Below are 17,686 nucleotides of genomic sequence, written 5' to 3'. Positions count from 1 at the left end.
GGCACCTGGACTCTTGGAAGGCAATGTGGTGAGAAGCTTTGAAAACAAAGGAGGAAGTATTGGTTCGTTCCAGGCTGTAGACGGAAGATACACCGGAGGACTCGGAGCCATCCACAGTCCCTGCAGAGGGCTAAGTCTGCCTGCCAGTACGACCTTGCCCGAAGGGAGGTCCATCAGTTCGGGTAAGAGTCCATCTGATACTTCCTTGGAGTACGGGGAAACTCTCATATAGACATCTTCTTCCTCTTCATGCACCTTGTGGGCTGTGTGATCTGACTGACCGTGGAATTTTCGGTTGTCCCCTGGAAGTGGTGCATTGTTTATGGAACTATCCTCTCTCTTCCTTCTGATACTCTATTATGGACTAATTTTTTTCCTCTCACTGCTGAGGTGGTTTATTCTTCACAGGACTGTTCAGGGGCTACCCTGCAATGAATGTGGGACCATTTAAACTGCTTGTTTGTTAATGTTTGGTCACTCCCTAGTATACCTTGCACTTTATACAAACTGCTCTATATATTTATGTATGCTAACACTATAGCACATTTTGCACTTTATTATTATTCTCAGCTGTTTTGGTCAATGGTTATTTCAATATATGATTGACATTAATGAGGATTGCTTTAAATGCGATTTGTTTTTTGCACATATACTATTCTTAGCGCACGTTTTTGTTTATTTGATAGCATGATAGATGCCGACTGAGGGTAACAATCAGGCATTATTACTTTCAAAAAGATTAATGCAATAAGCTGTCCTGATAGAAGCATGATAGCATGATAGAGCAAATTATAAAACAGTTCTAATATCTGTCAAAGGGGCCACTGTTTGAGACTACCATGTGTAGTAAAATCCCCTTTCATCATAAATTGGATCATGACATAGATGGCACTTTTTTGGGACTGGATCACACAGAGCTAAAAGAATGGAGAACCAAAACTTGCTTGTTTGCTCAGATGGTACATACTTTTGTCCACACATTTTCCTTATGTAATGTTCGAAAAGGTAACTGTAAAACTATGGGAGCTGCCTTTTAAACTTGTTTATAGGCGCAAGCTCTGGAGCTGATAATTATCTTATTTCATCATTTCTTAATAAGTCACTGGCCCAGAACAAGCATGTAGCTAGTGAAGTGTTTGGACCAGTGGCGGCCCATCAATTAGGGGCGCCCCCCTCCCTCCATCCATCCATGCATCCGGCCCCCTAATCTACATGTGGGGCGCCGGACGCATGGATTCCAGGAAAGATACAAAACAGATCAAAAGCTCTCACTGCCAACAAGTCAACATTGGGAGGACAAATATTTTTATGCTGACCAATTTTCTATGTTAACCTTTGAAATATCAATTTAAAAGAAATCCAGTTTTAATCATGAAATATCAATGTAACACATTCTGCAATATGATAGTTACACTGTACATTTAAGGACCTAGTATGTACATACACCCGATACAGATACTAAAGCCGGTCATAGATGGATCAAATCTCATGCTGGTTTAGCATGCCAAGATTCGATCCATCTATAGAGAGGCTGATTGTAGCCAAGTTGATCAATTGGGTACAACCAGCATGTCAGATTTTTAGCATGCTATTATTGCCAACAGCTGTAACCGCAAGCATCACTGGGTTCTCCTGGCAGGGACGGCTCTCCGCGCACACTCACCATGAGAACACAATAGCTCCGTGTTTGCAGGAAGGAAAATTGCATCATCTGTGGCCTGCTTTAGTTGTTCTGATTTTAATTACAAAGAAGCTTACCTTTGTTGATCTCTTCCTCATCGTAGACATCTACCTCTAAAAGCCGAATCAGCATGCGATATAGTATTCTAAGAAACTGCAGGTAAGCACCAGTCTTTCCTACCTTTAAAATAAAGGACATGTTAGCATAAATACTATAAATTTACTGAAAGAAAGGTTTTAAATGGAAACTTGTTCAGAAGACCGTTAAAAACAGACAACCCAAAACTTTACTTTCATAGCAAGAAAGCATTTTTCAAAAGAAATCAAATTACAAAATTACATTTTTTTAAAATACCAGAGAAAATAAAATTTAAAAAACCTGTTCAACAAGTAACGTTATCGTAAACAAAACGCTAGGTAAACAGCTAAATGCACAATTGAAAAATACTCATGTAAACTGTCATATCTACCAAACGTGCAGGCACTTTGGTGGTTCCTACACCTCTATCAGACAGCACAGTAAGAGCCTTCTTAGCACCTTGTTCTGCCCCTCCCGTAGTCTGACCGCTGCCATTTAGGGAATCTCCAGAGGCTGATATCAAGACCGATTCAGTTTAAGTGTGTATCTACAAAAACCTTTATTTTTAAAGCTAAAAAGTTTGGGCACAAAAAAGAACAGTAACGAATGCTATGTACTCATTAAAAATCATTTATAATTTTAATTAGACAAAATATTCAAATCTGGCCTGGTTTCAGCCTCTTGTAGAGCCCTGCACAGTAGACAATAGACTGGATTGGGAGCAGCAGCATTAAGAGCCAATTTGGTGTGATGCATGTACTTGGCTTAATAGGAGCATGCTTACAGGAGGAGAGAGCAGAGGAATGAGCTCAAAAGTCTACTGCCGATTTTTCACTGTCCAGTCACAGGCTTAAATAAGGGAGGCAACCTAGCTGTATTAATAATTGCAAGAAGTCTGGTCACAAATCTCAGGGCTTGATGGACATTCTTAAAATCGTTTGTCCACTGAAATGTAGTCATTAGGTTCTTAATTCAATGGGCTCCTAACACAATGCAATGGTTCTACCTCTGCACAAAACTGGTCTACAATTTTGGACGTGATAGCAATAGGTTGATTGCATGCCGGGAGATTTTAAAAGTTTTATATTGTGGGGAATTAAACATTTGGCAGGTAAAACAGCTCCTATGGCTAGAAATTGGTGTATTTAACTGGTTCCCGACCGGCTCCTGTACATTTACGTCGGCAGAATGGCACAGCTGCGCAAAGTAACATACCCGTACGTTACTTTGAATTTTCCGCCATGTGCGCACGCACGCGCCGCAATCTCCGTGAGTCGGGTCGCGGGTCCTGCAGACTCGATCGCCGCGGGCATATCCGCGATTGCCTCACTGTTTACAACGGCATCTCCCCGTTCTGTCTAGTGACAAGTGTCACTCGATCTCTGCTCCCTGTCATCGGAGCAGAGATCAGTGACGTCACACACTAGCCCATCCCCCTGACAGTTAGAAATCACTCCCCTAGGACACACTTAACCCCTCCCCGCCCCTAGTGGTTAACCCCTTCACTGCCAGTGTCATTTATACAGGAATCAATGCATTTTTATAGCACCGATTGCTGTATAAATGACAATGGTCCCAAAAATGTGTCAAAAATGTCCGACATGTCCGCCATAACGTCGCAGTCACAATAAAAATCGCTGACCGCCGCCATTACTAATAAAAAAAAAATTATTAATAAAAATGCCATAAAACTATCCCCTATTTAGTAAACGCTATAACTTTTGCGCAAACAAATCAATAAACGCTTATTGTGATTTTTTTTTTTACCAAAAACATGTAGAAGAATACGATCGGCCTAAACTGAGGAAAAAAAATGTTTTTTTATATATTTTTTGGGGATAATTATTATAGCAAAATGTAAAAAATAATGCGTTTATTTCAAAATTGTCGCTCTTATTTTGTTTATGGGGCAAAAAATAAAAAAATCGCAGAGATGATCAAATACCACCAAAAGAAAGCTCTATTTATGGGGAAAAAAAAGGACATCAATTTTGTTTCAGAGCCACGACGCATGACCGCGCAATTGTCAGTTAAAGCGACGCAGTGCCGAATTGCAAAAAGTGCTCTGGTCAGGAAGGGGGGTAAATCCTTCCGGGGCTGAAGTGGTTAATGGTTTGCCCGGAGGCAAGTTTTAAAAGGAATACACAAATGCATTGTGTTACGGTTTTTACATTCACCTAGGAATTCAGCTTTAAGAGGATAGAGACTATTATTTTAAGCATCAAGCATGGGTTGTATGTTGGGCATTAGGATACTACATGGGGATGTGTGTATGGCAGATAGTCTCAAAGCAGAGCATAGCTGCTCTTTCCTATACTCACAGTGCAGTTTATGAGCTTTCCCAACTGATCCAGAAAGCGATTACCGTTGGGAATACAAACTGCAAGCAGTGTTTATTACATTCATTTCTCAGCAATGAGCCAGCATGCTTGTGCACAAATTACCAAAGCCATCTTGTATGCTTTTCATTGGTTGGTTTAAGACAATAAACACTTTGCAGAAATGAAGAAACAAGCATGAATGCACACAGCCAGCAATAAATCCAATATGGATAGCATGGATTCACATTGATTCTATAGAGTAAATGTGGCCATGGTTATAAGCCATGAAAAAGATATCAAATATATTTTAGCATACATAGGAACTATATACTGTATTTAAACATACTTTCTTTTGGTAGTAAGTCAGCCTCCAATCACTGCAGGCTGATTTTATGCATTTACTGATTCTGACAATCATTAAACATGCATCACTGAAATCATTATAATTTCTATAGCCAGACATGCCTCTCTGCCCCATTGGTTCTGCTATTGTCTGATCATAGAACATACCAGGTGTCTCCAAACTTTTAAAAACAAAGGGCCAAGTTTACTGTCCTTTAGAATTTAGGGGTTCCAGGGTGTGGCCAGCAGAAGTAAAAAATGTACTGACATCAGCGTAAGTAAACAATGCCCCATCTTTGTTATTAGGAGGAATAGTGCCCTGTTGTTGGGGTCAGTGGGAGGAATGGTACCCCATTGTTGGTGCCAGTGGCAAGAATAGTTCCCAAAAGTTGGTGTCAGCGGGAGGAAAAGCGCCCCATTATTTGGATCAGTGGGAATAACCATGCCCAATTGTTGGGGCAAGAAATAGTGCCACATTCTTGGTGTCAGCGGGAGGAAAAGCGCCCCATTGTTGGGATCAGTGGGAATAACAATGCCCAATTGTTGAGGGGTTAGAAATAGTGCCACATATTTGGTGTAAGTGGGAGGGAAGGTGCCCCAAGGGCCAAATAAAGACAAGCAAAGGGCCACTTCTGGCTCCCGGGCCACAGTTTGGAGACCATAAACAAAAGCATTTACTGTACACAGAAGTTCAGATCTCCTATATACATTATTCTGAGGGAAGTGTGTTCCCACTTATTCATCTAGGTAAAGGAATTATTTCCTCCATCATGGCTTAAAAAAAAAAAAAAAAAAAAAAAAAAGGGAGGATTGGACTGAATCCCATCCCAAAGAATCAGAAGGTTAATGACCTGTGATGGACCATTCAGAAGAAGACGGCGTGGATGAACAGTTCTTGTACCCAAATGCTCACTGGGGTTTACATAGTCTGCATGGTGCTGCCTGGCTGTTGTCCACTGCCGATAGTAAAGCGATTGCTCATCACTGCTTAAGTCTTTGGATATTGAAGGCCTGAGTGATCTCAACCAGCTCACATCAGCATGCGGTAAGAGTGAAACAGTAGAGAGCGTCTGTCTATTTTTATGAGAAGCCAGGAGATTGTAAGTAGCTCGTGAGAGAACCACAATGCGTGGCATTGTTAAACTCAACGTCCTGCTCTTTCTTCCGGATTCATGAGTCCATTGAAGAGTTTGTGCTGAAGAGGTGGAGGAGAATTTTGAAGTTGTGCTGCTGGCCATTTGTGCCCCAAGAGAGTCACATTCATTTTTGATCTCACTGGCTGTAGAATTGGGGTAAGCGACTTCATCCAGAGAGCTGTTTGCTACATTTGGGAAGTCAGGGTTTAATGGCGGTCTCTGTGTTTCTTCAGCTGTGCTTGATGAACTGACTCCATTTTCTGCTATGGAACCTGTGCCAAAAGAACACAAACAAGATTATAACCCTTTAAATTACAAAATCCCCTTTACTTGCTTTAACAGCTTTTCAGAGGGTAGTCAGCCATTGCAGTGCATTATTTCTGTTGTCATTTTAGTATTGGTCTTCTTCATTTTATATCTCTATAAAATGTTTATTGTGCATTTAGTTTTGTACAAATAAAATTATTAAATTATCACCAAAAAAGGTAAAAGGAGAGGGCATAATTGTTTGAAAAATTAATTAGGGGGGTGGTATATTTACTGAAATTATTCTCAGACATGGAAAAAGAAAGACAAAACAGAGAAAAAAAAATGAAGCAAAGCCCATACTACCAGCAGAGTCACAAAACATATCTATCCTTCACACAAAACGTACTAACCTGACGCCCCAGTGACTGCACTGCCATTACTCTGTGGTCTGTCGAGATCAATAAACAGATCATCAGAATCATTTGCAATGCTGTTAGCCTTGTCAACTTCCTTGTCACTGAGGTCCAATGCAGTCACTGGTTCTCGAATTACATCCCTTGACACATAACCGCAAGCCAGGCCTATCTCTTGCTCCAACGCTGTCCGTGTTAGGAAACTTGAGTCAATTAGTCGGAGGTCACAGTACTTCAAGGATCTAGAACACAGAAGGTTTCTTGTGAACACTGTGGTTAGAGAAAATGCATAGAGGCTGTCTACACTTTTTTTTTTAAGGTCAGGACTAAAAATAAAAAAACAAAAGCATTTTAAATTGTTTTTAGTCAGGTGAATATTATACCGTCTTCTATCCAGCTAGCAGGTGAATCTTTAGTGTCCTTTTAACATAATTAGCATTATTATTTTGCACTGTGTGAAGTCCCTTGTTTTAGGGAACTCAAAACTGGCTACACATTATACAATTTTCTTATTTAATTTCCTTTAGATTTACCTTGAACTATGAAGTGCAAGAGCCTGCCTGATTCCATACAAATTGAAAGTGTTTAGGTTCAACCTCATATTATATGGTTTTGGTAAATCTAAAGAAAAATCTACAAGAAGATTGTATAATGTATGGCCAGCCTAAGCCATGAAAGCAGTGACTCGTCCCTCATCAGACATCTGAGGTTTCCATCAGATAAATGGGAGCTGCAAAGAAAACTGATCTGCTCTGCTGTCTATAGCTAAGCCATAATGCTCAGAGCCCTCTGTAATGCATTAAATGTTTATCTGTAAAACAAAGATTGTTTACATAGACAATTAAACAGAACTTTGCCTCAACTACTCTACCTTTTGCACAATATATTGGTGGTGATTCCACTAAAGAAATTTCATGTCATTAACACTATATTCTGATCCCTCTTGTGGTGGGATAACCCTCCCAGGATTAGGTTGGAACACCTGTAACGTCCAAAGGATGGGGAAGGTGTAGCTCTTCCGAACCGCAGGCTATATTACCTAGGAGCTGAATTGCAGCACATCGTTAAAGGCATGTTACCATCCTTGACTGCATCTAACCAGCTCTTGGACCCCACACTTACGGTTAATACGCATTTCACAAAAGCTCATGCATAATATATGGGATAAAGCCAAGCAGTTGCACACAAACTGTTTTTATTTTATACAGCCCTGAATTGGCCAAAATCCAGTATGTTGGTAGATGGCAGACACATGGTATCACTTAAAATCACATTTTTCATAAAAGTACACTGGTACTCTAATCTGCAGTCCCAATACAATCTTCTGGACAATATGCACTTCTGCAATCTGCAGCTTAAGCATGCGGTGTTATCACAGAGGCCCTCTACCACATGGCATTTCTCTTATATGCATATTTTCAATTTAAAGCATCCGTTAACCTAAAAAAAAAAATTAAAATTTAAAAAAAAAATGGACCCATTCCTTTAAAGCACGTTATACAGCACAGTGCTTGTGCTGTGTAATTTGGCCCTCTCTATCACCTGAAGTACCTGGCTGATCCTGCCAGTTTCTGCCCTCCCCTATCTAAACTGACCACGGTTAATCATGGCTTCTGAGCCCCTCACACCATGGTCAGTTTTATGTGCCTCTGTTATCCACAGCTCTCTGGTCCTCCTCTCCCTCCTCCCTCCCTGCCTGTCGGCTCATGTGTCAGGGCCTGCCCCCCTTCTGCTGCTGAAATAACATTCAATACTTTACATAATCCGCTCTGTCTCCTAAGGATATGTCCCCCTTGTCTGTTTTATAAAAAACAAACAAAAAAAAAAACACGATTATACCTCATTTCAGAGTGGAGTTCAGCAATCACGTGACCCGCCGGCTCTCTCCTCCTCCCCTGCTGACTGAAGTCAGCGGGGGGGTGGGAATCTTGGCCCCGCCCCCTGAGCTGGCAGGTCACAGAAGCGGCGCTCAGAAATGAGGTATAAACATAATTTTTTTAATAAAACACAGACACCGTGAGACAAACACCGTGAGACAGACAAGATTATGTATAGTCCTTAGAGTGGGTAAACCACGTTAATGCAGTAAACCATCACAGCTAAGGGCGTTATCTCTCGATGGTACACTCTACTTTTAAACACATGCTTAGAGGATTACACATGTAGGGCCCTGGTAAGCTGGGATGGCGACGTGGGCACTTTAGGGCCAGACCAGTGGGAAGAGGCATTGCAGTCTGTCCAGATGAGCTCCTTGAACACATCTCAGAGACTTCCCCAATCATATAAACTTTTATGAATACACTACACTTTGTCCAAACTCTATACTATGGGTCTACTGCAGAACCCTACCTGCAGTAGATGCAGCAGGGACCACAGTGACTTAATGCATATGTTCTGGCGTTGCTCCAAGCTGCACAGATATTGGGCAACAGTCACTCTCTTAATGGTGCATTTAATACCGATATTAAACTAGAAACAAACAGTGTATATTAGGTATACGTATAGTGAATGACAAGGTCTCACAGGCACATACCAGAGGCTCTCTAGATCTCTAGAGCATTATTACAAGCCTGTAAATTCATTAACACTGGAAATTAGAACATCCTCCAGCTCCAGGAGGAGTGTATACGTATAATGTGCACAACCTTGAGATGTGAACACCTAGTCTATCAACATCAATGCTTCCCTAATACATTTAAAAGAGTATGAGATATTTTCTGAACACTCCCGGTTTTGCCCCATTTGATGTCTTACAGACTAACCATGATCAACCTATGTTACCATGATCAACCTATGTACCCGCTCCCACTTCAGGCTGAGTTCGCCATTACAAACTCAGCTGGAAGTTCGGCCCCCCCTCCTCCTTTCACCGCAGCCGACCCATTCACAGAGTGCAGCATGATTCGCACATGCGCAGTAAGGAACCGGCTGTTTCCCTCAGTGGAGATGGCGGTGGCAGCCCCCGATAGTAATTTGTAGCTGCTGACTTAATTTTTCCTGCAGGAGCCTGGAACTCCTCTTTAAAACTAAAGGATGTTTATTCTCACCCTTATGGTTTGGCAACATCTTATCTGCTTGAGAATAATATTTGCAATTGAAGTTTGGACTAGGTACTCTTCTTGTGCATTGTACAATATCATACTGTTTTTCATTGATGCCTGTACATTCTGGAATTTTGTAAAATTTGTACTTTTCAATAAACTTCTTCAGGATTCTAAAAAGTCTTGTGAACTTAAACACAAAAAAACACACAACACATAAAAAAAAAAAAATAATTTTGCCAACTAAAAAAAAACAAAAAAAAAACAAACAAAAAAAAACTCCCTTCCTATCCCCCCCCCCCCCCATCTAGTTCCTGAGTGCTGAGTAGGATAGGCATTTTAAAGTGTTTGGAGTCAGGTAAATTTAAAATATAGTAAGTAAAGGGGCAGTCTGCCATTACAGTACAATATTTAAGTTAGGTATAGGGTTTCTTGTGTCTATAGCAGGCACATTAAAAAAAAAAAACACAGTTGGATGCAGACTGAAATAGAAAGATATGTTTTTTTCCAACACTTTATACAAAAGAATTATGTAGCAATCATGTGCATCAAGTTTTAGCAATTACAGTGGTACACTAAACCTAAAATAGGAACTGCAGTCATGGACCTTCTGGCTTCGATATTTTTGAGTCAGAGATCTGGAAATAGCACGCAAATCAGAATTTAGAGTGAAGTCAAAAGTTCTTATTTGCATACAATTAAAGCCAGATAATGAGCATGACAGCTAGGAAAATAGATTTTGCAAAACTAAAAATCAGAAAGGAAAAACATTTCCCTTAAAACAGGAGTAGAATTAAATAACCAAAGCACCTAGGAAAGGTTTCTCCAAGGGGGTCCTTGCCGGTAAGAACAACAATACACGGTAGGCCTTCAAGGTCTTTGAATGTTCTAGGAACCCAGTCTTCTTGTTCACATCCACTCCATATCTTCAAACAAAACACAAGGAAATATTTTATTTAAACTGCAACAAAGAGAAACATTTCAATACCCATCCAATGGGATGCATTTCAGAGCAATACAAGTCATTGCTTTCTTTTCTATGGAGTGTTAAATATGCAGAAATAGTTTTTAAAAATAACAGCATAAAGTTCTATAAATTAATTTTAGACTACTAGTGTATATAAGGTAGTATTTAAACAGATCTTTTTTCAGTTCAAGCTGTATTCTCTTGTCTGATTATAGCACAAGAGTCAAAAGGAGGAAATGTTTCAGGCATTAATACCTGGACTTTTTCTCCGTTTTCATTTTAAAACCTGACTCGCAAAGTTTTTCCAGTATGTTGAGGCGTGAAGATTGTGCTTCTACGTCTACAAGCAAGTCAAAAGCTAGTATTACACATGTATCAATGGACTTAAGGGCATCTGTCACCAGAAACCGCAAGTTATTAAACTGGTTTTGGCAATAACACACAAACCTCGTATTGGCACTACATACTTTCATCCCTTTAATACTCCACCTTAAATAGTGATGGACTAACAAGGGGGTATGGGAGAGGACAAGAGAGTTCTCAACACAGCTATATATGCTGAAATTGCAAATTTAGAGTTCCCCAAGGTCAAGGGCTGCTGGACCTACATTTTATTGCTTAACCCAGTTTAGTGACACATTCCAGGGAATTAACTAAACTTCCTGTAACATTAACAGAGTAGATAGACCTGTTTTAGGTCCATCTGCGCCACTTAACTCTATTTCAGAGTGAACTAGAAACTGGTGCTGGGTCTGCACCTGATTAAAAGAAGGAATACGGCAGTTTCTCATATAGAAAGCAGACCACTCACATCGCTCTCTCTGCCCATGCAGTGATTACACAGCATGAGCAGAGATTGCACATCAAAGGCTTGCTCCCCTTTGCTAATTAGGACAAGCATCTGCTCCATGTTCTAAATATAGTTTTAAGGGTAGGTGAAAGGATTTATTGAAAGAGGCAAATGACCAAGCCAACGTGTTTCGGGGGAACAGAGGACTCCTTCTTCATGGCTGTTGCTGTGTGCCAATGGTGAGAGGGGATATATCCCAAACTGGTGTGTCTATGACATAATAATCAAATTGGTTACTTTTTTCCTTGTAGGGGCAGCGTGTTTTAAATATAAAAGAGTTGTGCAAGCTTGTGTTTGCACAACTTTTGTTAATCTCTCTGTCCCCCCCCCCGTCTACATTATACTATTTTTACGCAAAGAAAAATGTATTATATTGTAATCATAAAAATTTATTCAAGGATTTTTTTCTTTTCAGACCCATGCAAAACCACCTCTTGGTATCAAACTCAAGCTGGGCATATGGTCAACAGAGAACAGTCACCCTCATGACCTCTGTCTGAGAAGTGAGGAGATGCTAGTTGGGAAAAACAGAGCTTTGGGTAAAAAGTTTATGACCATAGAAGAAAAATCTGTACTCAATATGTTTTGAATATGGTCTGAGATTTTATCTTACCTTTAATCTAGTGACAAAGTGCTTGGCAACAGACAGTTCAGAAGCAGGATTACCAAGAAGCACTTCAAAGCGATACTGCAACCCTAGTTTGTCTCTCACTTCCTGCAGTCGCTCCTTTGCCAACATTGCCAGCTGTACCGAAGGCACCCGGATTATGAGCATGTGTCCCTGGCCACTTTTGTCTTTCGCCGGAAAGCTAAGCAGGTCCTCCACAATGCTAAGTGTCTCTGGTGTGGTGTGGTCTCTGAGTGAGGTCATGGTGGTTAAAGCAATAAGAGCTTCAGAATACTGCTGAATAAGAAGGTAGCATCGAATTACCATGCTGTGAAGCCTTGGGTACCTACAAGGAAAGAGGATGGTCATTTGACAGAACAAGGTGCCGGATTGCATAACTGAATGTATGTAATTCAAAGGGGGAATGAATCTTGGAAAAAATAAACATCACCTTTCCAGAAGTGTGTTGACCATTTTTTCAAATGTTTCATCACATCTCAATAAAGGACTTGTAATACCCCACTGTAGAGATTTGCTGTACTCATTAATGCCAAAGTAAACCATTTCCTCTCCAGTTTCACCCTCCTAAGTCACAAAAAGCACGAAAAACACATAATTCATTAAATGTTCAAAGGCCAAAAGTATAAAATAACGTAAAAGACAACATTCTTTCCCACTAGTGCCTTCATTGTCACCTTACTCATTTAACTAATATCATAAATATTATAAAATTGACCTTTTCAATTTTGAATTAGTAACTATAACAATGTTTGTTAAGCCACATGTTTGAGCTGAACTCCATAATGCAAGATAGTGTAAGTTATTTGGAAAAAAAATAAATAATTTTATGAAAAAAATTAATAAAATGAAATAAAAGGATATAGGATGTAAAATTCCTTACCACGTCAGACTGAATCCAGTGCACCTCATTGTTAGGGCTGATCTTGGACTGCTGTGTCTGTAAAGCATATGGAAATGCACTGACTTGCAGCACTATGAGATTTAGGGCTTCCTGCAATTCATGACAATTGACAATCCGGTCAGAAAGGCCCTGAGAGGAATCTCCATGAGACAAAGTTCCTGACATAGCACTAGAAAGGAAAACATGATGTCAGAATACACATTTTGCAGATATGATGGGGCAGAAAATCACTTCTATGATAAATACTTGTAACTTTCAAAATGGGACTTGGGACTTCAACACACATTTTTTTTTTCATCCTGGGGTGTAAGAGTGCAACTTAAAAACAAATTGTGTGCCCTGTGTGCCCCAAATGCCCTGACCTCTAACCTCTTCCTAATCGTACATCTAATCTTTAAACTTGTCAATATTGAATACATCATGACACAGAGTGGTACTGTGGATGCATATGCAATAAAAAAAGTGCCGCATCCTAATTTGATTGTAGATAAGAAAAGAAAAAAAAGGGGACTTTGGACTTTATAGGCACAGTAACACCACATAGATTTACATTTACAAAAAGTAGTTTATTAGAAAAATGTTTATATAAAACACACTGATTTTTAAAACACCACAATTCATCTAGATATTAGAGTACTTATTGACGTTGCTGCTGTCTAGGACCCATCTAATATAAATAGAAGCTCGGACATAGGGACATCCATCCAAGGTATATAGTGGTCCAGGAATATGGCTGGACAGCAAATTAATAGTGATTTAGTTCATATTGAAAAAGTGCTCAACATGTTGCGCGTTCCTTCACGCTTCTTCAGGAGCAAGTGAGCATGTGGCTCACTCAACCTGAAGTCCAAGGACTCTACTGTGAATGTAGGGTGTCATGGGTCTACCCCCCTGAAAGGGAGTCACCACTGAACCCTTTATTTACTGTGTAAGGGTGCACAGAATAGCGTTAATGTCAGTACTATTCTCTGCATCATTGAAGAAAGTCCACCACCAAAAGACCAAAGTAGACCCAGCAACTTATGTGACAGGAATGAAAACGTATATTAGCCTGGTGGCTTTAAAACCCTAACTCTTCAAAACTAACGTATGCAATTGCTATGCAATGCATTTTGGTAATTTAAATGTTCTCATTTCAATTAGCACCTGTGATTTTTCAAAAACAAACAAGAATGAATTTGCCAATTTATTCCAATATGGCAATCTTGGGTATTCCTGTACATAGTTTATGTAAAGAAATTCAAAGAAAGAGAAAAGAAAGAAAGAAAGCAATCCAATTTCCTGCTGAATGATTGGCTCACTGCTTTTGCCTCGCTGGTTTTGCCAGACATCAGCACAGAGTATGAAGTCCAATTACAGGAGCACCATGCAATTTTTTTTGTTCTTTTTTACAACAGAGTCTGATCAGGTGGTATATGAAGGTAGGCCATCTCAATAACCTATCAGGGCGAGAAAGGACAATGTAAGACCTAATATCAAAATATGCAAACCTAGCTCATCAATTAAAAACCTGCTGGGTGGCAGACGTGGGGGTGCTGGAGGATGAAAGCTGGGATGATGTGTTAGCATCCTGTTAGCTAGCCTCCCAAAAACTTTGGCCGCCTCACCCAGTTGGGTTTTTTTTTTTGCATAGAACCTACCTAACTCCAGTTTGTAAATCTAGGCACCGGCCCCATTATAGTCCTTCATGCCCCAGATTTGGCGAGACCAGCGGCACTTTTTACCTTTTGATATGGTCATGCCCTGTCATTCAAGGCTATTGGTCGCAGGTGGTTCGGTTCCTACATGAGTAAATGGGCTCTCCTCCCCAATCCTGTCATTGACAAGCAACTCCATATTTCCCTGCAAGAAAGACTTTTTGTGGCTAGAATATTGATGGCTATGGTATGGCTCAGGGCTTCATCCCAGACAGTCCAGAATTGGATGTCTGCTGTCAACTTGACCCTGCCATACAAGTTATCTACATTCATAGAGGGTGCCCAGCTAAATATCATAAGATCTGGGACAGATGGCTAGAACATACCTCTACAAGCATAGATGATTTTTCTGTGGTTACGTTTGTGTCTACTTCATGTGTACATTACATTCTGCATTTATCTAATTTATACTACCATGAGTCACAAGCTATCAACTGGTATCATTGCTGTCTGTATGCTATTGTAATATTGAACTGTATGGTTATAGGTACTACATATTTTTTTGTTAGTTTTCATTACTTTGCCTTGTAAGCAAAAAGTTCTGCTTTTTTACACAGATTTTATGTTTATATATGGGTATCATCCACCTTCCTTTTGGTTGTCCTTTGTAATGGCATTTATTGCACCTTTTCTCATGTCTCTTTCCAATAAAGCGTTTGGAAAAAAAAAAAAAAAAATCACAATTATGTACAGCAAATGTTCGTATAAAAGCTTGCAGTGCCATAAGATCCCACCAGCAACCCAGGGAAGATGTTTACATATGCTTGTCGTTTAGTGCACTTACCTGGTTAAGTCTACATGGCTATCATCATGGATAAGAACGTAGAGTGTATATGGATTTTGTTTCACTTTTTTTATAAACGAATCGAATTTGGTTTGAAAATCTCCATCTAGTCGAAGCACATACTTTTCTGCTCGCTGAGGTGCAAATGCCAATTCCTCTAGACCCAAATCAGTCAACACACCTACCAAAAATAAAATCACAGTCTGTCTAAGGTCTGAAGAAATAAATATCAATAAATATAGCATTTGTTAACAGCCATTTATGGCATTCACATGTAAAAGGAATATTATCATGATTCATCAATATTTTTAATTTTATTTAATTTTTTTCTTAATTTGAAGTGAATTACCGCAGTTCCCACTGGGTTTACTAACCTTCCACCCATCAACCAACAGATCCCAGAAATGTCTGGTACTATCAAACAAGGGGGAAAAAAAATTACACTCTCTCTCCCCACAATGCACTGCTTGGTGCCCGAGTGGCTAAACAACAGGTTCCTGATTTCATGAAGGTGTGAAGAGAGCATGCATAGCCTGTGCGTTAGCTTATGACATAGGATTTTGTAGTATTCAGTTAGAAAATCAGGGTGACGGGGTAGTGTGTCAAGTAAATCTTAAGGATCCCTTACACTACAAGTACATTGAACCTGTTAATTTGCCCAGTATGCATCTATTTTCTTGGTGTCTTTACACAGGCAGAACTTTCTTCTGTTTTTCCACCACTCTCCCTTCTTTTCTTCTTATGTTTTCTCTTCTCCCCCTCTCGCCCTTTTCTTTCTATGTTTCCTCTTCTATCCCATTCCTTTATCTTATCTAAAACTTGGGCAGATTTTTTTTTATCCCCACTGACTGGATCTACCCCATCCTTGGTCTACAGAAAGGGAGTCATTATCAACTCTCCCCTGGTTGCCACTTCATAGATAGTCTACTAGGTCTACACAGACTAGGACTCTTCTATTCCCTCTTTGTATCACAATTTTACTCACCTGATGCTTACTATTGTATTTTGCCCAATGGTCTATGAATTATCATCATTGTTGTCTTTCTGTTATGGAAACTGCCCTTTTGTTAAATAAAGAATTTGAGGGAAGAAGAAAATAATGTCATACTAAAATTATCGATTTTATTACTTTTGGGCAGCCTATTTTTTTTCTTCTTAGCTCCTATGTGTCACCCAGGGGTTATAAACTGGGTTGTGTTTTTTTATACACGTTCAGTGCCCTTAACTTCTTACTTATTCTTAGTTGTTATGCAGACCCTGACCATTGAGCCTCCATTCACCCAAACCCCTTGCCTTCTCCTTGGGAGAACAGGGTGGCGGGGGTGCAAAGGGAAGGCAAGTATGTTAGCTATGTGGACTACCAGTAAAGTTAGCCTGTTGCTTTGGTCTGCATGGGTAAACCACTGGTTCACATTAACAGAAGCCTACCTAACACAAAATTTATGCCCACAGCAACAGCAGACTTACCTTATCTGATGCGGAAACAGTGCTAAAAGCTACCATTCCCATGCTGAGCTCTAATAGTAACTAAATCTCAGGCCGGGTTTACACTGGTGCAACACGACAGCTGTCCTACTTTGGATCCGACTTTGCCCTGCGACTTGAAGCCGGCATACGTCCAACTTTCAATGAACAGGGATCCGACTTGGATCCCCGCCAATACCAGGCACTGTGTTTGGTATGAATCTTGAGGGGGAACTCCACGCCAAATTTTAGGGGCACCCTGCGGCACCCCTAACCCAAAGCACCTTGTCCCCATGTTGATGAGGACAAGGGCCTTTTCCCGACAACCCTGGCCGTTGGTTGTCGGGGTCTGCGGGCAGGGGCTTATCAGAATCCGGGAGCCCCCTTTAATTAGGGGGCCCCCAGATCCCGGCCCCCCACCCTATGTGAATGAGTATGGGGTACATCGTACCCCTAACTATTCACCTGGGGAAAAAAGTGTCAATAAAAAAAAATTAAAAAAAACACACTAGACAGGTTTTTAAAGTAATTTATTAGGCAGCTCCAGGGGTCTTCTGACTTCGGGGGTCTCTTCCGACTCCTCTGCGCTCTCCGGCCTCTTCTCCCGGGCTCCTCCGCTATCTTCTGCTGTTCTTTTGCTAGCGGTGGCCCAGTCTTCTCCGTCGTCTTCTTCCGATGTTGACAGAACGCTCTCTCCCGCTGTAATGCCGTGTGAGAGGTGCGCAACGACTTATATAGGTATGGGGCGTGGTCACCGGAGGAGCCCGGCAGAAGAACCGGAGAGCGGGAGAAGAACCAGATACCGGGAGAAGAGGCCGGAGAGCATGGAGAAGAGGCCGGAGAGCGCGGAGGAGTCAGAAGAGACCCCCAGAGTCAGAAGAAGACCCCCGGAGCTGCCTAATAAATTACTTTAAAAGCCTGTCTAGTGTGTTTTTTTATTGACACTTTTTTCCCCAGGTGAATAGGTAGGGGTATACTCATTCACATAGGGTGGGGGGCCAGGCTCTGGGGGCCCCCTAATTAAAGGGGGCTCCCAGATTCCGATAAGCCCCCCGCCCACAGACCCCAACAACCAACAGCCAGGGTTGTCGGGAAGAGGCCCTTTTCCTCATCAACACGGGGACAAGGTGCTTT

At 40.8% G+C, this 17,686-nt stretch overlaps 1 protein-coding gene across 1 annotated transcript in view; it reads right to left on the bottom strand.

Moving 5' to 3' along the window:
- The window catches only part of GREB1L (GREB1 like retinoic acid receptor coactivator), a 199,353-nt gene that overhangs the window by 43,907 nt on the left and 137,760 nt on the right, over positions 1 to 17,686 (bottom strand). The window contains exons 17-24 of the mRNA XM_073631446.1: positions 15,089 to 15,269; positions 12,587 to 12,776; positions 12,137 to 12,270; positions 11,692 to 12,031; positions 10,072 to 10,187; positions 6,218 to 6,462; positions 5,274 to 5,830; positions 1,759 to 1,861 (exon numbers count right to left, since the gene is read on the bottom strand). Of these exons, the coding sequence (XP_073487547.1) occupies positions 1,759 to 1,861; positions 5,274 to 5,830; positions 6,218 to 6,462; positions 10,072 to 10,187; positions 11,692 to 12,031; positions 12,137 to 12,270; positions 12,587 to 12,776; positions 15,089 to 15,269 (1,866 nt within the window). The remainder of the gene's footprint in view (positions 1 to 1,758; positions 1,862 to 5,273; positions 5,831 to 6,217; positions 6,463 to 10,071; positions 10,188 to 11,691; positions 12,032 to 12,136; positions 12,271 to 12,586; positions 12,777 to 15,088; positions 15,270 to 17,686) is intronic.

The sequence above is a fragment of the Aquarana catesbeiana genome, linkage group LG05 (assembly GCF_042186555.1).
Source record: "Aquarana catesbeiana isolate 2022-GZ linkage group LG05, ASM4218655v1, whole genome shotgun sequence".
Classification (NCBI taxonomy): domain Eukaryota; kingdom Metazoa; phylum Chordata; class Amphibia; order Anura; family Ranidae; genus Aquarana; species Aquarana catesbeiana.
This window is presented reverse-complemented; position numbering and strand designations above follow the sequence as displayed.